We start from the raw sequence: 23,269 nt of genomic DNA, 5'->3' as shown, positions 1-23,269 counted from the left end.
ACGGTAAAAGGACTTTACAGGATTTTATGTCCAAGCATAAAAAGATAATCCATCCTTAGATGCTGTGTCATCGTCGTTCTTTTACAGTGTGACTGAGCTTCTGAAGTTAAAGGTCTAACTTTTTCCCTGAATCAAACATGTAAAAATGAGAGGAGGTAGAATTAAGGGGGGTTAGATCATATTAATCAACCACCTGAAGGCATAAAGGTCTGGTGAAATGAGGCATACAGTGAGTGCTAGCTTCTGTTACTGCTGGCCTTATAATTGTAACGTTATGAATCCAAAAGTTTCTATAAACATGTATAATATCAGCTGAGGATCTGTGCTGCCAGCAGGGAACATCGTCAATAAATACGGAACAGACAGTTTACTGCTCATTTCCTACTGATTCCTGTAACGAGCTTTCTGCCTCTCAGTTGCTTTTGACTCCACCTACAGTACGGCAAGTGCATACCCTCTATTGTCACTCGGTCAGCCTTTCTCCTGCTGTCTTGTCAGGGTCAGCCCTAGGTTCCCACAGCCCAATGGTCCCACAGCCCTATGTTCCACATTTCTAAGAATTTTCTCAAAATTAGGCCCTATGTTCCCACAGGGTAGGGTTAGGCATAGGGTAAGGGTTAGGGTAAGTTACCCTAACCCTTACCCTAACCCTAACTGATACAAATTTATGAAAAAGGAAATGTGGGAACATAGGGCCTAATTTTGGAAAAAAATCTTAGAAATGTGGGAACACAGGCACACTCCTGTGTTGTCCATGTGTTAAATGGTTACTGACTGGAAATATCTGGAATCGTTCCTGTGTGCAAATTGTTCAAGACGCACAACTGCAGGAGTTAATCACAGTCTTAAGTATTCTGACAACTTGACAACCACACCATCTCGTACAAGGCATTGTTTATGGACACTAACAAGAACTGATAAGAACAACCAACTAATACATAGATGAAGTATGGTCCGCTTAAACTCAGTAACCCCTCCAGAAGACTGTTAAGGTATCATGTGATCACAATATACCGTATAAAACATGGACATAGTCTCAGTGACATCACCCATTGGTTACTGAAGAGACATTTTGAAGCTGAATGATAGCGGTCACCATTATGAAAAAGCTAAATCCATTTGACTTTTTATCAGTCTAGTAACTGGCAAAGATGTGGAGTTATGGTAGGCCTTAATGCTCCCAGCTTGTTACGGTTCGGTGTGTAAAACAAGGGAGGTGGACCCTAAGTGCAGAATAAACTAATAAAACTATTTATTTAAAGAAAAAGGCAAAAGCTAAAACTATCTATCAAAATGTCCAAACTGAGAAAATCCAAAAATTGACAAGCACTGAGAAACACTAGGAAACACTGACACTCCAACATATGACAAACAACATACAACTTACAACATACAGAACTCAAGAATGATGAAAACACACCAGAACATAAGGAAACATTGAAAATACAAAACTAAATAATACCAAATCATGAGACAGCTACAACAGGCCCACCTGTCAGTCAAATCAGTCACACCCTTATTTATGTATCATCACTCATTATTTGTATAGACCACATTCATAACCAATGTTATCTCAAGACACTTGAGCAGGTAAAAGACTTTGCGGTAACACTTTACTTTACAGGTCCGCAAATTTTGGCGTAATTAGGAGATAATTAGACAAACTTTTTTTAGTTAACATTTCCAAGGTAATTATAATTACAGGAAACCATGGACCTAACTTCATATTACTTTACTCGAAATGTATTCAAGAAATTAGCAGTTATTAATCACCTGCTTCTCTGGAAATTGCAGAATATAATTACTCATATGTTGGGATAATTGTCCATACATTTTGTGGTGAATTGTGATTTAATTTAAGATAAATTATTTGCTGATTGTCACCTACTTACCATTAAATTTGGGGGTAATTTCAAAGAAATTGGAAAAAACACTTACCAATTATGACTTGCTTACAATTAAATTCGGGCATTATTTCAAAGAAGTTACGTGCTCATTTTCACCCAATTGTCATAAAATTTGGAGGTAATTTCAATGAAATAATACAAAAAGTTTGTGTAATTATCACCTAATTACGCCGAAATCTGTGGACCTGTAAAGTAAAGTGTTACCGACTTTGCTCTGTCATGGTTGGGACTTGTGGGTTTAATTGCTAGTGTGGGTTTATTTATTTAGTGTGGTGTGTTTATTCTGGGTTTTTTCTGTTTTGCTTTGGGTTTAATGTCGGTCGTTTTCTTCTTCTTTTGCTGCAGAGGTTGGGAGATGTGGCGGCACAGCTGCAACTCATCAGGTGCAGTCAACAGCTGCTGATATACTACCTCTTAAGAGTGCTCTGGTTTGTGCCATCTACTTCAGCGGTATCTCAGCTCTCTAAAGAATGCAAGTATCACCAGTTTTTCCCAAGTGCTTTGCCAATGATCGCCAATGCAGCAGGCCTCAGCGCCTCCACCTCCGCCCAGCCTCACTCCACCAGCACAAGTCTGTCACCAGGATTCCTGCACATTATTTCAAAGACTGTAATAAACCAATGGGCTTACACAGGTGTGTTAAATGCATATAGTCACATAACCAATCTTTACGAAATACTTTATACCGGGTCATAACCAGTACTCTTTGTTATATTGTTTACAAAGACTCAACATTAATCATCCTGAGCACTGAACAATATTTAGCAAAGTTACAGAGGAGAGGAAAAAACTTCCTTTAAGAGGCAGAAACCTCGAGAGGAACCAGACTCATGATGAACAGACATCTGTCGAAACTGTGTCAGGGTTGAAAAGTGGGATGGAGACAAACAGAGCAACAACAACAACAACAACAACAACAACAACAACAACAACTTCTGATTATGTTAATTGCAGAGGTTGAAGTTGAACAGCTCTAAGGAGAAGATGGAGAAGTTAATATCTATTATCATTATAGATATTAACTTCTCCATCTCTGACGCCTATCAGTACATGCTGGCAAAGTTTTGGATAACTCTTCATCTTAATACTGGGCATCTTTTAAATCACTTCTTAAAACTCACTTTTTTATAAACTTGCTTTTCTGTGATTTCTCCTTTAAAGATCTATCCCTTCCTTTTATTAATTTTATTGCTTTTAACCTTTTTATCTTTCTCTTCTTTAAATGTTTTAGCCTTTAAATATATTCCTTCCTGTATTCATTTTACTTCTCTTAGTCTTTTTAAATTCCTACTCCTTTTATCATTTAACTCTTCAGCTCTCTGTTGCTTTTTTCATTTAACCAATGTCCTCTTTATCCCTTCTTTATATCTTCATTCTGTGTTTACAGCCTGTGATGTGATGTCGTCCCACTCTCCCTCAGTTTTAATCTTGTTCTCTCCTGGTTGATTTTAAACTAATTTTCCTTCACTGTACTGAACTGCCTCTCCATACCTGCCTGTTGACTCCATATTATTCCTGTTATTTGCATTTTTATAATTTTGCCCTCTCTGTTTGGCCCCTCTGTTGATCTCTGTTCTGTTGTTGTGTTGCTGTATTTGCTTTGTCTGTCACAGCACTTTGGAAACATTTGTTTTTAAAGGTGCTATATAAATAAAGCTATTATTATTATTATTGTTATTATTATTATTATTAATATAATCAAAACAGCTTCAAATAATCCAAATAAACACTGTGGCTGTCCGTATGCTGCAGCAAATCAACAGTTTTACATCAAAACTGACGTTAACTTTATTTAATGATATTTACACACACTTTTATTTTGACAGTCAAAATATTCATACCTTTGGTGTTACACTCTGACAGGCAATAAATAGATCCTGGTTTCTGTCAACAAGTGGTCCTCACTCAGGGAAAGAATTCAGTACAAGAGATGACAGGAAAAAAAAAAGTGTGGAAGAATTCGAGATAGAGAGGCTGAGCGGTGGTGATTCATAGAAAAGTTATGCTGGCACTGCTCCCGAATAATCACATTATTGGGTTGTGAGCAGAGAGGGCAGCCAAACATCATGAGAGCTATAGTGAGCCCTGTCACAAGTGATGGCGATAAGCACAGTCTGTGTGTGTGTGTGTGTGTGTGTGTGTGTGTGTGTGTGTGTGTGTGTGTGTGTGTGTGTGTGTGTGTGTGTGTGTGCAGGTCATGATGATGCCCTTGGCCTTGTAAGGCTGGGTTATCAGGGGTTATATATTTGATCCCTGCCCTCCCTGCAGGTCCAGCAGCTGTTTTCTCTTCACCTGGCCTCCGTAAGTCTGCACTGATTTTTGTACTACACTGTTATTCCTGTTGTTTTTATTTCTCTTTTAAAGGTATCTGAATGTAAAATTTTAACTTAACTTTAAGTTTTCTTCTTCCTGCTCCTGTTTGCTCATGAACAGTGTTTCAGTATTATGAGAAAATATTTTTTTGTTGTGTATTATTGTGTTGAAACCATACACTGAAATTAGCAAATAAATCAAATATGAAAATGAAAATGAAACAAATTAAATGAAAATGTATCTTTACTATACAAAAGAGTTTAGAGTTTTCCTTTTTTAAAGTTTAATGAGTTTTCTCTGCCCCCTTCAGGTTCATCAATGACTATACTCTGAAGCCTGATCTCACCTGTCCTCAGACCTGAACCCACAGGTACACTCTCCTGTCATCATGCTTTCTAAGAAATCTAATGTAACAAAATTAAAGCGGTTTATGATGATTGATTTTTGAAACGTTTACTAGACCCATGTTTAACAAGTTTTAAAGAGCAGACACTGTATCAAGCTGGACTGCAGAGTGGGAGTGAAGTGTTTATCAATCATGAATACAATTTGTGTAAATCAGTGCAGCCATGGGGGACGCAGAGATGTCAGTGTATGGGAAGGCAGCCTCGTACCTGAGGAAGTCGGACAAGGAGCGCATGGAGGCATCCACGCGCATATTCGACATAAAGAAGGAGTGCTTCATCCCGGATCCAGTGGAAGAGTTTGTGAAGGCATCCATCACCAGTCGAGATGGAGACAAGGTCACTGTGGAGACACAGAATGGGAAGGTCAGTGGTGACATTCAGTCACTATGTTTATCATCATTAACATCTCATGTGATGTCCTCACTAACAACTCTAAGCTTAACATGTTCAAAAGGAGTGAAAATAAGGTTAAGTTGCTAAATTGTTGAATTTTTAGGTTAAAAGAAAATGTGTTTTCTGTTAGGATCCTTTGAAAACGAGATGTTATATCTTAAGGGGGTTTATCCTCATAAAAAAAATGTTTTTGTCATGGAGCAACGGTTGTGATCATTTTAGAATAACCAGAACTAAAAAGCAGGCTGTAGACCGATTTGGTTTTAAAGCTATATTTGACACTAAAAGGCCTAGTTGATATTATTAACAATTCAGAAATCAAACCCTGGCTTACTTTTCATGTGAAGATATAAGTGAGTGTCAGTTTCAGCTTCAGTTTCTCTTTATTTTGTACATTTGCAACCAATTTGTCCCAGCAAAATAATCAGAATCAGAATCAGAATCAGAATCAGAATCAGAATCAGAATCAGAATCGGGGTTTATTGCCAAGTACATTTACACATACAAGGAATTTGACTTGGTGTATTGGTGCTAAACAATTAACAAGGAAATAAAGCAGAACTAGCAACAACTTAAATAATACAGTATAAGAAGATATTACAATATATAAAATAGAGAAAATGTAAAATATAAAATATAAAATATAAAATATAAAATATTAAAAATAAAAATAAAAAACACAAAATGTACAAAAGGTGCAATGTAGGAGCTGTGCAGTGGACTATGAGAAAAACAATCTTAAGTAATATCCTGAAGTCAGTTTGATTAACTGTGTTACTTCAGTTACCATGAAGCAGTAATCACATGAGTCTGTGATGGAGGGAGTCTGTGTGGGAGTGAATCTAGTCTGTATGGGAGTGAATCTGTGTGGCAGTAAATCTAGTCTGTGTGGGAGTGAATCTGTGTGGGAGTGAATCTAGTCTGTGTGAGAGTGAATCTAGTCTGTGTGAGAGTGAATCTAGTCTGTGTGAGAGTGAATCTAGTCTGTGTGGGAGTCCTGTCTGTAAGTGTTAATCTGAGTGTTAATCTGTATGAAAGTTAGAGCCTCTCTCCTTGAGCGAGTGTAAATAAAAGTGCAAATAAGAGAGTGGCTCCTACTTCATTTAAAGTGTCTCCTGTCAGTACACCGCCGTGAAAGCAATGCTGCCATCTTTCAATAATCTGGCATGCTTTCAATTGTTGTAGTAATGGCGAAAATAATAGAGTATCACATGCAGGTAACCATAGCAACAGTAGGTGTCTGAATGTTCTGACTTCATTCAAACATTTCTAAGGGAAATTGATGTGTCCATGACAAACATTTAAAAAATACAAAACTGCATTCCTTTTCCCCTCAGACTGTGACCGTAAAGGACACGCAGATTCTGCAACAGAATCCCCCAAAGTTTGACAAGATTGAGGACATGGCCATGTTGACCTTCCTCCACGAGCCTGCTGTGCTGTTTAACCTCAAAGAGCGTTACGCAGCCTGGATGATCTACGTGAGTGAAACTAAGATTTGTTACAAACTGTGACTTGCACAATTTAAAGTATGGATCAAATAGTTTGTCTAAAAATAAGTTAAAGCAGTCAACTGGAGCTGCACTGATCTCACACTTGACGAGCGTTGTTATCCACCATCACCAAACAAAAACCTCCTTCCAATTAGCGATCCATTTAAGCTGCAAGATGTCTTCCTACTCTTTCATTGCCAGCTCTTGCACTAGTTACTGCACTCTGGCTCAGCCCCACCACCATCCACCTGTAGGCTCAGACTGAAGGGTTTATCATCTCATCACTCCTCACATTTCTGCATGTAAATTAAAACTGCGTCAGGTGATGAGGTCGGAGCCTAGACACCAAACCCTGACTATGTTCTACTGTTGCAGTAAATATTTTAAACAAATACAAATGTGAATTTACTGACTGAAGCATTTTGCTGGAAACTGTCTACATGTGATACAGTAAGCTGTACAGTATGTTCCAGTTTCTCTTCAAGATGTGATGAAACATAAAATGTATGAACTGAAAGTCAAATGGTTCATATTAAAGGGGACATATTATGAAAAATGTACTTGTACAGTGTTTTTGAACCTTTATTTGGGTAACCTGAGTGTCTACTGCCCCACAAAATGTGAAATAAACCCATCCAGTCCTTTGTTTGTGGTCTGCATAAGTCTTACAACACAGAGAAAAATGCCTTGTGATGTCACAGTGGGATTCTGGTTAAAAAAAAAAACAACCTCCCCCCCTGATATCCACCTCCACCTCCAGCCTAGAACATAACTTTTGCGCAGATCCACAATTTTTATTGTGGCTACAGAGGAGTGATGTCTACCGGGAAAACTCAGGGGGGGCTCATTTCATTTAAAGAGACACACACACCAAAACGGAGCGTTCTGAGAGAGCTGGTTTATACAGGGTCACAAACCTCCTCTGGTGCTTGATTCATGTTATATTTTGACCAAAGCACAGCACAGATGTTTCATTTAGACCACAGGGGACTGTTTGAAAAGACGGAAAAGGGGTATAATATGTCCTCTTTAAAACATTTATTCTATGAATCTTACAGACCTACTCGGGGCTCTTCTGTGTGACTGTCAACCCCTACAAGTGGCTGCCGGTGTACAACCAGGAAGTGGTTGGTGCCTACAGAGGAAAGAAGAGGAGTGAAGCTCCTCCTCATATCTTCTCCATCTCTGACAATGCCTATCAGTACATGCTGGCAGGTATGAACAAATATGAAATTCAACATTTAAGATGAACGTTGAATCTTCAAAAAAACCAAAGCTCTCTTTCCATTTTTTTTTAAGACCGTGAGAACCAGTCGATTCTGATCACGTACGTAAAATCATCCACATCAACCACGACACTGTATGCTCTGAAAAACCAACGTTTTCTACCGTTTGCCAAAGTAAGTTCTGATCATTGACTTTGTAATTACAGCGGAGAATCTGGTGCGGGAAAGACTGTCAACACAAAGAGAGTCATCCAGTACTTTGCCAGTATTGCAGCTGGAGCAGTAAAGAAAGACTCCATCACTAAAGACAAGGTGAATAATCTGTCAGATTATTGAGCTGTTAAAGGGGTTCAAAGGACTCTTAAACTGCTCAAAACTACAGACAATACATCTTCAAACAATACAAAGATTGTTCTCTCTCTTTAACCGCCTTTTACAGAAACAGTATTTCATTTGTCCGGTTGAAGGCCTTGTCTAAAGTTGGATATGCACTTTCATACTACTCCCGACATAATTTGAAGTTCAAGAAGTGTTTAAAACCTTACAAAATGTCATAGATGAAGTCATTTTGTCTGACTTATCTTTGTGGGCCTTCATGTTTGACAGGGAACCCTGGAGGATCAAATCATCCAGGCTAATCCTGCTCTGGAGGCCTTTGGGAACGCCAAGACCATCAGGAACGACAACTCCTCTAGATTTGTGAGTGTCTGTAGCTGCATTGAGGCAGCCTGATCATCAATAATGGTGGAGTCATTACTCTTTCTCATAAGTGAACCTTTTGCTTTATTCTTAGGGTAAATTCATCAGAATTCATTTTGACAACCGAGGAAAACTGGCCTCTGCTGATATTGAAACTTGTAAGTAAATGCTTATGAAACAGATTTGAAGGCATCCTATATCAACTCGTCAGAAAAAATAATAAACCTGTTGTCTCCCAGACCTTCTGGAAAAGTCTCGTGTGACCTTTCAGCTCAAAGCTGAGAGGGACTACCACATCTTCTACCAGATTTTGTCTCAGAAAAAGCCTGAGCTTCTGGGTGAGCATCTGACATGTGTTATTGTCAAGAGACATAAATAATGAAACTATAAGTACATATTAATAGAGCAAGATATTTGGACTAATATTGGTCCATTTCCTCCATAGAGATGCTGCTGATCACCAACAACCCCTATGACTACGCCTTCATCTCCCAAGGAGAGACAACCGTAGCCTCCATCAATGACGCTGACGAGCTGATGGCCACTGACGTTAGCTAACTCTTCAAATCCCAGTCAACAATAAATGAATGAATCTATCTTTGTGATGCCAGTAGTACATTTCTGACAATTGATATCAATTTCAGGATGCCTTTGACGTGCTGGGCTTCACTCAAGAGGAGAAGAACGGCATTTACAAGCTGACTGGAGCCATCATGCACCACGGCAACATGAAGTTCAAGAACAAGCAACGAGAGGAGCAGGCCGAGGCTGATGGCACTGAAGGTGACTGGTGGTCTTTGAAACAACCAAATGCCAATCCTGCTAAAAGAATACAAAACAAGAGTAATGAGGAGCTTGAAAATTCCACATTTTCTCAACAGTTGCGGACAAAGTTGCATACCTGATGGGCCTGAACTCTGCTGACCTCATCAAAGGTCTCTGTCACCCAAGGGTCAAAGTAGGAAACGAGTGGGTCACCAAGGGACAAAATGTCGCTCAGGTGAGACACAGAGAAAAGTTCAGCTTGATCTTTGTTATACACAAAGATTCTGTCACCTACTACAGGAGCACACTGTGTTTTAATGTGGTTACTTCTGCAGAGGCTTAAAGGTTTTATGACAAAACACATTAGTATTCAATACATCAACTGTTCCACAGGTGACCTACGCTGTTGGGGCTTTATCTAAAGCTGTCTATGAGAAGATGTTTCTCTGGATGGTCATAAGAATCAACCAGTCACTGGAGACCAAACAACCCCGCCAGTACTTCATTGGTGTACTGGACATCGCTGGATTTGAGATCTTTGATGTAAGCAATTGATAAAACCGACTTTTCTAGTAACATTTCACTGATTAACAGTCTTAAAATTGTCTTTCTTCAGTTCAACACCTTCGAGCAGCTGTGCATCAACTTCACCAATGAAAAACTGCAACAGTTTTTCAACCACCACATGTTTGTGCTGGAGCAGGAAGAGTACAAGAAAGAGGGCATTGAATGGACTTTCATTGATTTTGGTATGGACCTGCAGGCCTGTATCGACCTGATTGAAAAGGTGAGTTAAGAACAATTCTCTATCAGGATTTCAAGTCCATTATAGCGGTCCATTGTCCATTTTTAAACAGTGCAATGAGAACATTAAACTGTACTGGTTTTTTTTATAGCCCATGGGTATCATGTCCATCCTTGAAGAGGAGTGCATGTTCCCCAAAGCCTCAGACACCAGCTTTAAAGCTAAGCTCTACGACAACCATCTGGGAAAATCTGCAAACTTCCAGAAGCCCAGAATTGTCAAAGGGAGACCAGAGGCCCATTTTGCCCTGATGCATTACGCTGGAACTGTTGATTATAACATCAACAACTGGCTGGTGAAGAACAAAGATCCTCTCAATGAGACTGTTGTTGGACTCTATCAGAAGTCAAATCTAAAGCTGTTATCTGTACTCTTTGCACATTACGCTGGAGCTGAAACAGGTACTCTTCTGTAAATATATTTTTTGGAGTTGACCATCTAATTTTTGTTTAACTTTAAGGTTACCCATTTATTTTTTTGAACAGCTATGGGCGAGGGTACTGAGGGCAAGAAAGAGAAGAAGAAGAAGGGATCCTCATTTCAGACTGTGTCTGCTCTTCATAGGGTAACGTACATCATTCTGTATTGATTTGATCTCAGAATCTAGAATATCACTTTAAAATGAATGCTTTAACAGCAAATGTTTATACATGTATGCTTGTGCATATAAAAGGAGAACCTAAACAAGCTGATGACCAACCTGCGGTCCACTCACCCTCACTTTGTGCGCTGCATCATCCCCAATGAGACCAAGACTCCTGGGGCGATGGAGAACCCTCTGGTGATGCACCAGCTGCGCTGTAACGGTGTGCTGGAGGGCATCAGGATCTGCAGGAAGGGCTTCCCCAACAGGATCCTCTATGGAGATTTCAAACAAAGGTAGAATGGTTAGCAACATTATTTATAGACCCCTATTTGCAGCCGATTTCTATGCTGGTGTTAATGGGGATCCTAATTAAAAAAATTCTTATATATATTTTTAATTTGCAGATATCGCATCCTGAATCCTGCTGCCATCCCTGAGGGTCAGTTCATTGACAGCAAGAAGGGAGCAGAGAAACTTCTTGGGTCTCTGGACATTGACCACAACCAATACAAGTTTGGACACACAAAGGTATCATCTGATTTTTTTGGTATTTGGAAAAGTTATTTAAAATTGTGATGACAAGATTGCCCAAAAAGCTAAATATCCATTTGTCTCTTTAGGTGTTCTTCAAGGCTGGACTGCTGGGTCTCCTTGAAGAGATGAGAGATGAGCGTCTCTCCAAAATCATCACTGCTATTCAAGCAAGAGCCCGTGGCCTTTTGTCACGTATTGAGTATCAGAAAATAGTGGAACGCAGGTATCTTCAGTTACTAGCTGATGGTGGTCATTTAAGATGCCAACAGTTTGTCATTTGTACATTTAAATTAACCCTCCTGTTTTGTTTAAAAACATTTTAGAGATGCGCTATTGGTGATCCAATGGAATGTGCGTTCATTCATGGGGGTCAAGAATTGGCCCTGGATGAAGCTGTTCTTCAAGATCAAACCTCTGTTGAGATCTGCTGAAGCCGAGAAAGAGATGGCCAACATGAAGGAAGAATTCCTGAAACTGAAAGAGGCTTATGCAAAATCTGAAGCCCGCAGGAAGGAACTAGAGGAGAAAATGGTCTCTCTTCTCCAAGAGAAGAATGACCTGCAGCTCCAAGTTCAAGCGGTAAGAGTGGCACTCTAATGCCATATATTTCACATGTCATTTAGGTATGTGCTAATGAGATTAAAATGTTTTGTCCAGGAGCAAGATAACCTCTGTGATGCAGAAGAAAGATGTGAGGGGCTGATCAAAAATAAAATTCAACTTGAGGCAAAAGCCAAAGAGCTGACAGAGAGGCTGGAGGATGAGGAGGAGATGAATGCTGAACTTACAGCTAAAAAGAGGAAGCTGGAGGATGAGTGTTCAGAGTTAAAGAAGGACATTGATGACTTGGAGTTAACTCTGGCCAAAGTGGAGAAAGAGAAGCACGCCACTGAGAACAAGGTATGACATCAAACTTTCCCTCAACTCAGGTCAGCAACTTCATGAGGCATTCTGCACTTCTTTTCACTTGTCACAGGTGAAGAACCTGGTCGAGGAGATGGCAGCTCTGGATGAAATCATTGCTAAGCTGACCAAAGAAAAGAAAGCATTACAGGAAGCTCATCAGCAAACGCTGGATGACCTGCAGAGTGAAGAAGACAAAGTCAACACTCTGACCAAGGCCAAGGCTAAGCTGGAGCAGCAAGTAGATGATGTAAGAGGAAGTGAAAAATGTGCAACTCATATCATATAAGATTAAAAAATCAAATAATTCAAAACTTGTTTTAACTTTTGTTATTATAAGCTTGAGGGATCTCTTGAGCAAGAGAAGAAAGTGCGTATGGACCTCGAGAGAGCCAAGAGGAAGTTGGAGGGAGACTTAAAGTTGAGCCAAGAGACTGTAATGGATCTGGAAAATGACAAGCAACAGCTGGAGGAGAGGCTGAAGAAGTACATAGACATATTGACATTATTTACTAAGTATGGTCCTCATAATGTGTTCACAGCTAACACTGATTTAACACATTGATGCAGGAAAGACTTTGAGGTCAGCCAGCTGAACGGTAGAATCGAGGATGAGCAGGCGATAACCCTTCAGCTTCAAAAGAAACTGAAGGAGCTCCAGGTAATGGATGATTAATGGTACAGTTATGGTTCAAAGTTGGTAAAACCCAGAAGGTAGTAGGACTAAATCTTCTTTTGTACAGGCCCGCATTGAGGAGCTGGAGGAAGAGCTGGAGGCAGAGCGAGCTGCCCGAGCTAAGGTGGAGAAGCAAAGAGCAGACTTGGCCAGAGAGCTGGAGGAGATCAGTGAGAGGCTGGAGGAGGCTGGTGGAGCAACATCTGCCCAGATTGAGATGAACAAGAAGAGGGAGGCAGAGTTCCTAAAGCTCCGCAGAGACCTTGAAGAGGCCACTCTGCAGCACGAAGCCACTGCTGCCACTCTCAGGAAGAAACAGGCCGACAGTGTCGCTGACCTTGGAGAGCAGATTGACAACCTACAGAGAGTCAAACAGAAACTGGAGAAGGAGAAGAGTGAGCTCAGGCTGGAGCTGGATGATGTGGTCTCCAATATGGAACATATTGTCAAGTCTAAGGTAAGTGTGCATAAAGAGGTGATGTTAGCCTGGTAGCTTAAAAGGTGCCAGTTCACTTCTTGAGCACTGCAGAGATGCCCTTGAGCAAGTTGACATCCATTAGTTCATGTCCATAGGATCCTGTTTGTACGTGTATGTGTAGCATGTTCATCAACCCTCCTGCGCGGGATTAATAAAGTACATCTTCTTCTTCTTGTTTTTAATTTCCCAATAGTAGTAGAATAGTGATTATGAATTGTGGTAAACTATGGTTTATTACTTTTGAAGACTATCATGGAGAAGAGCTGCCGAACTTTGGAGGATCAGATGAATGACTACAGGAGCAGGTGTGATGAATATCAGAGATCCCTTAATGACTTCACCACCCAAAAAGCCAAGCTTCAAGCTGAGAATGGTCAGTGTTTTACTCTTTTTCCTTAAAATAATAAGGAGTTTTCTATATAACAAAGCCATTGTAACCTTTGTATTTCTAGATGAGTATTCAAGACAGCTGGAGGAGAAGGAGTCACTGATCTCTCAGCTGACCAGGGGGAAGAATTCCTACAACCAACAACTTGAGGATCTGAAAAGACAACTCGAGGAAGAAGTCAAGGTGTGGAATGGCAAAATGTAAAATATTTTATGTCAGTTGTATATCCATGCGAAACAGACATATCATCAATATGAATCCAGGCCAAGAATGCCTTGGCCCATGCAGTGCAGTCTGCTCGTCATGACTGTGACCTGCTCAGAGAGCAGTATGAAGAAGAGCAGGAGGCCAAGGCTGAACTCCAGCGCGGCATGTCCAAGGCCAACTCTGAGGTGGCTCAGTGGAGAACTAAGTACGAAACTGACGCCATCCAGAGAACCGAGGAACTGGAGGAGGCAAAGTAAGTCCAGGACATACAAGAACATCAATCTAAAACATGTGACTTTGAATGGATTTGTTTGATGAACAAAATAGAGATAGTTAACCTGTCGGGCATTTCCAAGAGAATTAAAAACAGCAAACCAACAGGTGATGCAGCGATGGAAGCGGGCAAGAGAACTGGTTAAGATAGAAGTGATTGTACCTGACCTAAAAAGCTTCTGCATGTTTCTAATAAGCTCCACGAGCAGAAACGTGCTCAAACTAGGATCAATATTGGAGATGCTTTTGAAAAATGGAGAGAGGTTAGAACGCAGAAAGGTTTACAGACCAATGCAGAGCTGGCTAAACACTGAAGCTTCAGTGTCTGCAACATGGCAACCTATGGCGTAACGACTACACAGAAGGGAGTGGGGGGAGACAGCTCTTTTTAATGTTTTGAATTTGGACTGCAGTACCCGTTTTAAACGCTAGGTGTCATGGTTACATATGGCTCATTTAAACCTTTGGGGTTGTGTTTCTTTGTGAATTTAAAGGGGCCATGCAACATGAAAAGAGAATAAACTGTGGAGGCAACCGGTGCACATGTGGGAAATGGCGTTAAGTACAAAAAAGTTTTACATTTTTTTTTTTTATGTAACTGAACTAACTCTCCTGCATCATCCATGTTCTGTGGGTGTAACCACCCTCCTTCAGGGGCTGAAACGTGTCTTCAAAGTGCATCGGCATGGGGGAAGTGAGAAGTGTTTGGAGTCAGTGAAAAAGGGACAAAAGATAAACACAATAACTTCACTGGGGATTTTCTTTCTTTCAGGATTCCCTTTCTGCCTCTACCTCGATGCTTTTTTACCCTTTTTTTTTATGTGATGCAGCCACCTTTATTGGTACAGATAAATATGGTTGCCAATCAAAGTGAAGTGACTGACAAACAGCCCTGCAATGATCAGCCACTGCACTAAATATTTTCCATAGATGACAGTATACCACAACACATTCATAGATCAGGTTCAATTGGATTTCTTTTGGCAACTGCTAAATGACGTGGATGTAGATCTCTCTGCAGTAAGTCATAGTGGAAAGTCCAGGAAGTCATCTCATCTCATCACAAACTTTAAAATGATCCTGTTACTTAAAACAAAGTATACTTTGGCTCCAGTGGATGAGACGTGTTATTCCCTTTCAGGAAGAAGCTGGCTCAGCGTCTGCAGGACGCCGAGGAGGCTGTGGAAGCAATGAATGCTAAATGTTCCTCTCTGGAGAAGACCAAACACAGACTGCAGAATGAGATTGAAGATCTCATGGTGGATGTGGAGAGGTCGAATGCTGCTGCGGCTGCTCTGGACAAGAAGCAAAGAAACTTTGACAAAGTATATCAATATTCTTAGAAAAAAAATGTTGTTTTTCTTCTCCCATAAATTAGCAATGTTTTGACTGAATTCATAAATATTAATACTAGGGCTGTCATTATTAACAATTTAATCATCATTAATTAAGATCTGAAATTAATGCATTTAAAAAAGAAATGTGATTATTATTATGACATCACACATTGACCTTTGTTACCGTTACTTTGAGCTGTTTGATGTCAGTTTGTGATCCTTAACCACTTCCTGTTTCTGTGGTAAAGGTAATGTCGTAACCCTACAATCGACCACAGGGTCCTAACTTTATTTCAAAATAAAAGCAGCGTAAAATTCAAACTTCAAGTAATTACTCTGTGCTTAAGACACAACAACAATTTAAAATAAAAGCCTAAAATTCTTTTTTTCTTTTTTTTTTAAATGCAAAATAATGGAATTTTAAACATACAATTAAAATTTGATTAATCAGCAATAACTACTGATAGCTTTAGCTTTTAATCGTTTGACAGCCTCTATTAATACCGTGCACCTTAAGCATCCTGGGGCTAATCAATAAGGCACAAAGCAATCCTTTTACATCCTGGGCTTTGTGAGAGCTGAAACAGTTTAAACAAAGTCTCTACAGATTCTCACTTTTCTACACTGTGCTTAATAATGTAATGATTTTAACTTTTGATTGTATCTCAATGTGTAGGTCCTCTCTGAGTGGAAGCAGAAGTATGAGGAGTCTCAGTGTGAGCTGGAGAGCTCTCAGAAGGAGGCCAGGTCTCTGAGCACTGAACTCTTCAAACTGAAGAACTCCTACGAGGAGGCTCTGGATCATCTGGAGACCATGAAGAGGGAGAATAAGAATCTACAAGGCAATACTTACACATAATGTGCACTTAACACACATTGTCCATACTCAAGCAGTTGATTACATATAATCTTCTTTCATACACAGAGGAGATCTCTGACCTCACTGAGCAACTCGGTGAGGGAGGAAAAACCATTCATGAGTTGGAGAAGGTCCGTAAGCAGCTTGAGCAAGAGAAGGGTGAGATTCAGTCAGCCCTGGAAGAAGCAGAGGTAAACTCATCAGTTTCTCAAAAAATATACCGCAAAGTGACGATTAAAAAAAAGTCTGACAAAAAGAATACATTTGATTCTTATCCAAGGCTTCCCTGGAGCATGAAGAGGGCAAGATCCTGAGAGCTCAGCTTGAGTTCGCCCAGATTAAGGCGGAAATGGAACGCAAACTAGCCGAGAAAGATGAGGAGATGGAGCAGACAAAGAGGAATCTGCAGAGGACCATTGACACCCTGCAGAGCTCCCTTGAGGCCGAAACTCGCAGCAGGAATGAGGCCCTCCGTTTGAAGAAGAAGATGGAGGGAGACCTCAATGAGATGGAGATCCAGCTTAGCCAGGCCAACAGGCAGGCGGCCGAGGCCCAGAAACAACTGAAGGCTGTTCATGCACATCTGAAGGTAATAAAGGACACTTGTATTTCATTCTGTTGGTATCATTACTCTATAGGTATCTCTTTAACTGGAGACAATGAACATTTTCCAGGATGCTCAGCTCCAGCTGGATGAGTCTCAACGAGCCAATGATGATCTTAAAGAGAACATTGCTATCGTTGAGCGGCGCAACAACCTGCTGCAGGCCGAAGTGGAAGAACTGAGGGCTGCTCTGGAGCAAACTGAGAGAGGTCGCAAACTTGCTGAACAAGAGCTGCTGGATGTTAGTGAGAGAGTGCAGCTACTGCACTCACAGGTGAGATACAGTCACTGCACCCAGCACTACTCTTTCTTATTGACAATTTATTGAGGAGTTCTATAATCAAATTTGTATGCAACCAGAACACCAGTCTTCTAAACCAAAAGAAGAAGCTGGAGGCGGACACTTCCCAGCTTCAAACTGAAGTGGAGGATGCAGTGCAGGAGTGCAGGAATGCTGAGGAAAAGGCCAAGAAGGCCATTACTGATGCTGCCATGATGGCGGAGGAGCTGAAGAAAGAACAGGATACCAGCGCCCACCTGGAGCGTATGAAGAAGAACATGGAGCAGACCATCAAAGACCTGCAGCACCGTCTGGATGAAGCTGAGCAGATCGCCTTGAAGGGAGGGAAGAAGCAGCTGCAGAAGCTGGAGGCCAGGGTGAGTATGACTCACTTTGCTATGTTTTTGTTTTGTGAGTGTCAAAAGTGATGTTGAATAACTAATTAGGACATTTTTAAAAAATGTGTCCCTGACCAGGTGAAGGAGCTGGAAAGTGAGGTGGAGATGGAGCAGAAGAAAAGCAGTGAAGCTGTAAAGGGAGTCCGCAAATATGAGCGCCGTATCAAGGAACTTACCTACCAGGTTTGTTGAAGAAATGTTAAATCTACATATGTGCTCATATAGAAACTTATATATTAATACTTTTGGATTATCTACACAGACTGAGGAGGACCGCAAGAATATTGCCAGGCTTCAAGATCTGGTAGATAAGCTGCAGCTGAAAGTGAAAGCCTACAAGAGATCCTCCGAGGAAGCTGTAAGAAAAGAAATGTGTCAAGTAAGGTCTTCATGTGGTTCCTTCCCCAATCAATGTGTAATTTATTTTTAATTACACCTAAACAGGAGGAACAAGCCAATGTTCATCTCGGCAAGTTCCGCAAGCTGCAGCACGAGCTGGACGAAGCCGAAGAGAGAGCTGACATCGCAGAGACTCAGGTCAACAAGCTTCGTGCCAAGAGCCGTGATGCTGGCCCAAAGGTTTGAAGCATGCACAGCTGCCCTGACCCTGACACATGCTGCCCTCTGTTGGCTGCATTTAACGCGTATGCTGCTCTGCTTTTTAAAAGTGTTAGTTCAGATCTGTGTAATGTCGATAGCAGTGCTTTTGTGTTTAATAGTCGGTAAAGAAATACATTGCTTTGAGGTACTAAAGCAATACTAATCTGAAGACTAAATGGCTCTTTCTCTTTTTCTTTTCCTTCCAAATATCCTGGCTGCCACAGAAAGGGTTTGAGGAGGAGTGAACCTGTGGAACCTTTGGAGAAACACTTTGGTGTGCTGTGTGCCGTAGATCCCCTAGACTATCACTATTCACATCCTGTAGTCCTTAATAAAACCTCATTCAGCATTGTGTTGTTCTTTTATTAATCTGTGGGAATATGGAATATTATACCTACTGACAACATTTCAGATGTTGTGCTGAAAATCAAAACTGCTTTGATTGTCCGTTGGCATGAGGACCCAGCAGTGATGATATTCAGCAACCTCGAGTTTGATATCACTTTTACACAACAGTTCTGTGACAAACAAGTTCAAGAAATCAGTAAAAAAACAGATTGTAATACTTTTCTTCACCAATTCTTACCTGAGCTAACCAAGCATTCTCCTGAAGTCATGCTGCTTTGTTTGTTTACATGGTTACCACAAACTAGCTACTTAGTTTTAAGTTTGTATCATTTAATTTATAATGCAGCAAGTTACAAAAAGTCTGTTTTGTGATTCAGGGCTAGATCAATCAGGAACAACTCTTATCTGCTGTAATGTTGACGTAGACCAATCAGGATACTCTGTTTGAACTAACTGTTATAGGTATAGCACCAATTCATAACAAATTGTTATCGCATAATAATAGCATAATTAGGTGCTGGTCTAAGCCCGAGCCAGCCCAAACTATGAGATTTATCAAAAAGGAAAGAACAGAGTGTCTGCCTCCCAATCCCTGTTTGATTCCAAAGTTGACTTGTGCTACAAAGAAGAAACAGTGAATGTATTCCAAAAGATTAATATTAAAATATATTTGAATGATGTAGTACATATCTTAAAATCAGGTACACAAGACACACCTTTAATAACCTTTTATTTCATCTGAAAAGTGAGTTGCGTCCAATTTACCAGTGCGACCAATATACCAGTATCAAATTTGGAGACATGACCGTAAATACTCCGCCACCATCACCCACTGCACTTTGCTCCCATTCAGTGTGTATTGCGGCCACTTGCTGCTGTCCATAGCAACACGGACCAGGCCGGTGGGAACCCGTTTGAAAAGAAAACAGTGGTATTATTGGAAGTAAATAAACCTTGTGGACTCCTCAATTAAATTCAAAAAGTCAACAGCGGAGGTGGGTAGCACAACTGTAGATGAATTGGTCATGGGCTGTAGATCCCAACCATCAAAATTAGTGTAGAGCTCAAACTAACGTACTGGTAGCTAGCAGGATCACCCCATGGTGAAAACAGATGGCACTGGAAAGAGCATCACACTTTAACAGAAACCCTAAATGTAACTTTCCAGAAGGCTATGGAAATCGTAATGCAGACCCCCAAAAACAGACTGCAACCTTCATATTGGTGTGACCTATATTTAAAATGTGATGGTACATCTGCACACCAACATGCATGTTTTGTTTTCTATTAGAATCAGTGAAGCACAATTGATTATTGATTGATTTTATGATGGAAGCCAGGCATCAGAGTGGTGATGAGAAAGCAGGAAGAGTGGTGCTATAGGCCTATAGGCAGGAGAACTCTGTGGAGGGAGGGGGGACCAATGAAGTTGGTGGAACACTGCCCAGTAACTGAGAAAGCTGAGGTGGGGCCATTTCTAAAACAGGGAGAGATAAAACAAATCTCTAGTTCTTAAAATAGAGTTAAAGAAAGCCAGAGAGCCTGGGACTCAAGGTCAACAATGAGCCAAAGCGAATACCACGCATAATCACTTGCAGCTGTTAGCCAATCCCTGCTTGAGTCTGCATTTTCCTCTAAAGGGTTAGGGATAGAACTAGTGTTGTATTCAAGACCACACTTACCGAGACCAAGACATACCTGAGGCCAGAGTGCTCCGAGACAAGACCAAGAACATAAATATCAATGAAAAATCATCATCATGTGTGCAGCAGGAGTGTAACTCACTTATACCGTTACACATTTGTGGCTGTTACCGGGGGATAAAAATCTAATTATGAGTGACTTGACTTTATTTGTTCTTTTAGAAAGAGGCATTTCCTTCTAATCACAGCAATAACGTTGAAAAATAACTAGTCAGTAGTTGTCTTGATTTAAAATCCAGAGACTTGATTTAAAATCGAGAGTGGTCTCGAGACCGATTTCAAGTACTACAACACTAGATAGAATCAATACTGAAACATGGATTTCTACAGGAAGCGTCTTTAAACATTCTTGAAAATAAAATTATGTGATTTACGAATCAAAGGAGATGTATTTTCTCAACCCCATAATATTATTTGGAACCTTTATGGAGTAAATGGTGCTACAAAGAACCTCCTGATTACTCAGAACTCAGCTATCCCTACCTGCCCGTCTACAGTCTACAACCTGGTGACAGGTTGTAGCTACTGCTAGAGATGACATAATGATTTATCAAGAGGGAGCTCCGTTCTCTTCTCTTATTACACTTCCTGCCCTTTACTCTCAGAGTTGACAAGCAGGTATGTTATCATCTAATGAAAGCACATTCACACCTCTGGCTAAAGAGGTGCCTCACATACAGCACGGTATGTGTCGAGGATTATCAGCATGATTAACAGGACATCTGACCCCGGATGTAACCATACACTGTCTCCACTGTTACGATGATGGTATATGATGTGTAGAGTCTTAGCTCAGGAGTCCAGATAGTGTTTATACCAAACATTAACAGCTTCACTCATTGCCTCAACCTACTCGTACACAACTACACTGACACCTTATCTGGGTTTATGATGATGATTTAACCCCTCAAGGTTTTATTAAATGAAAAGTAGCAATGAAGACTTAAGACAAAATGTGAAATAGAGAAACTGACATCTCTACAAATCTCAATAACACTTCATATAAACATTCCACTTTTAATCCATCATAAGCACATTTGTAAATCCTTAATGGTGGCATTTAGTAAAGTATAAGACAAAAATACGATTGTCTTTATTTTTAAAAGCATTTTAACATCTTTATAAAATAAGTCAGAATTATGACTTACACTTTACGTACAGCCAACACAACCTCTTATTGGTTGATTGATAGAACTTTATTGTCAGACATGGTCTGAAATTTGTTTTGCATCACATTATTTGCGACAAAAAAATGAAGACAAGATACAAAGATAAAAACATTTGACACAACATTCAAACACCAAACAAACATTCAGAGGCCTTAAACGCGCTTTGATCGGGGATTCAGCTCAGCATTAAATTTTAGAGTCAACTGGTGAACAAAGGATTGTTTCAGTCTAACCTTCTTGAAACGTGGGACCCTGTGTCTCAGGTTTATTGGTAACAGTTCATATTCTGTGTCCAGAGCGCGGTCAGGATCAGAGGCGATGCAGTTAGCCAGCCTTAACATGCTTTATGGTAATGGTCCATCATTAGAAGTTCTGATAAATGTGTTATAGGATCATGTCATTGTTAATTACCTCATACAGTGCTGTCACTTCACTTAAAGCGGCCATAGTGATGCTAAACATGTTATTAGTATTAACAGGGCTGATTCTAGAGTCTGCTGGGACCCCTCCAATCAGCGCTCGTCACTATTATTTCTGCCAGTGTCTTGTTGCTTACTCGTCATTGTCCTTTAGAGACTTTCACTGACAAACTTTGGTTTTCATGCAACACCTATAAGGCAATGACTGAGTGCTGTCAGATGGGGCCCCCCTGCAAAATTTGCACATTTTGAACCACTACTATAGTCTCAAGTTGTGGGAGTTAAAATGTCTTATGAGAATTCAAAAGACACTGCATTATAAATTATAATGCATTATTTCACATATTATAACATTGCTATAAGCTGTTATGAATGTTTATAATTACTTATAAGGACTGTTATTTATAAGGCTTATGATCAGAGGTGCTGCTTGTCAACAGGCAAGGCAAGCAACTGCTCAGGGCCCCCAGACCAGTAGGGAGCCTCTGAGGGCCCACAAACTTTCAACCAAAGCAATGCCCCAAAATGTCAAAATTTTGCAATGACAGTAGGAAACCTCCCTAAAGGCCCCCCATCTTACAGCACTCACTGTCTTTACCAAAGTTTTCAAAAAAAGTCAACAAAGGAAAATGAAGAGGAATAATCCATCTTTAGGAGAGAGAAAAAAAGAACAGGAAAAATAATTTCCACACTAGTAGCCGTAGTTTGCAGCCACTGTAATCGATTAGCGAGTCTCCAGAGCGTGATGCCAGCGCCACTGTGCTATGCTCTGTTTCAAACACGCTTTTCTTTTTTTTTTTGAGGGAGTATTCTGCAGGCACGCGTCAAGCTGGACAGAATTTAACAACCCCGTACAGGAAGTCAGACAATGCAGTATTGCATGAACATGGTTGGAGGGCATCCCAATTGATTTTAACCTAGGGCCTCAACAGCCTCTAGAATTGCCCCTAATTATGATGCATTACAATTTATTTTATTTATTTATTTTTTGCGCTATAGCTAAGTGTGACAATTCATTTTAATAAGTGAAGCAAACATGTAAAAAAGATTTTTTAAACCTTTAGTTGTTCTGCTGTGCTTAATGTTAATGTGATACTGTAAACACAATAACCTTTATTTATGATATCATAACCTTAAAGTAAAGGAGAACAAACTCGTTATAAGATATAAAGTCAGTGATAACATCAGCAGAGAGCAGACTGTTTAAACACCCTGACAGACTAGTCTCTTTGTAAATGACATAAAGGGGTAGTAGTCCCTATATGTGGACTTCATCTTCATACTGTGAAATAAAACCTCTTTGTTGTGACATAAACAAAGCATCTTAATGATGTTTTCTTTAATGAACGGTGGTTTGACCTGCAGGTCATAGTTATCTTCACCTGGTCTTTAGCAGCGCTTTGGAATCTCTCACTTCCATTTGGCACCCTGACGCCGGCTGTCAGTTACAGTGCCGGGGAAGTTATCAGAATGGAAATAATCTCAGCACTTGTCAGCAG

At 40.3% G+C, this 23,269-nt stretch overlaps 1 protein-coding gene across 1 annotated transcript; it reads left to right on the top strand.

Moving 5' to 3' along the window:
* The first annotated feature begins 4,151 nt into the window (after window positions 1-4,151).
* Window positions 4,152-18,480, top strand: LOC109980518 (myosin-7). The gene is made up of 39 exons (XM_065954380.1): window positions 4,152-4,208; window positions 4,531-4,590; window positions 4,783-4,990; window positions 6,358-6,501; window positions 7,572-7,728; window positions 7,813-7,840; window positions 7,946-8,051; window positions 8,346-8,438; window positions 8,533-8,596; window positions 8,678-8,776; window positions 8,884-8,987; window positions 9,083-9,221; window positions 9,320-9,438; window positions 9,597-9,746; window positions 9,820-9,990; window positions 10,100-10,409; window positions 10,494-10,573; window positions 10,682-10,887; window positions 10,999-11,122; window positions 11,215-11,351; window positions 11,452-11,707; window positions 11,786-12,028; window positions 12,105-12,281; window positions 12,372-12,517; window positions 12,602-12,692; window positions 12,775-13,164; window positions 13,432-13,558; window positions 13,638-13,756; window positions 13,837-14,033; window positions 15,195-15,378; window positions 16,067-16,232; window positions 16,316-16,440; window positions 16,530-16,838; window positions 16,924-17,127; window positions 17,214-17,510; window positions 17,610-17,714; window positions 17,794-17,889; window positions 17,976-18,110; window positions 18,356-18,480. Exons 3-39 carry the CDS (start codon window positions 4,790-4,792, stop codon window positions 18,374-18,376), a joined length of 5,820 nt encoding a protein of 1,939 aa, XP_065810452.1. The 5' UTR covers window positions 4,152-4,208; window positions 4,531-4,590; window positions 4,783-4,789; the 3' UTR covers window positions 18,377-18,480.
* Window positions 18,481-23,269: the final 4,789 nt, after the last annotated feature.

Source organism: Labrus bergylta, chromosome 4 (assembly GCF_963930695.1).
Source record: "Labrus bergylta chromosome 4, fLabBer1.1, whole genome shotgun sequence".
NCBI lineage: Eukaryota > Metazoa > Chordata > Actinopteri > Labriformes > Labridae > Labrus > Labrus bergylta.
The sequence above is the reverse complement of the archived record's forward strand: the minus strand, read 5'-3'. Positions and strand labels throughout refer to the sequence as shown.

Coding starts and splice junctions, on each gene's coding strand:
- LOC109980518 (XM_065954380.1), top strand. CDS start 4,790: ATGGGGGACGCAGAGATGTCAGTGTATGGGAAGGCAGCCTCGTACCTG. Junction 13,757..13,836: donor AACTCGAGGAAGAAGTCAAG/GTGTGGAATGGC, acceptor ATATGAATCCAG/GCCAAGAATGCCTTGGCCCA. Junction 16,839..16,923: donor CTGTTCATGCACATCTGAAG/GTAATAAAGGAC, acceptor AACATTTTCCAG/GATGCTCAGCTCCAGCTGGA.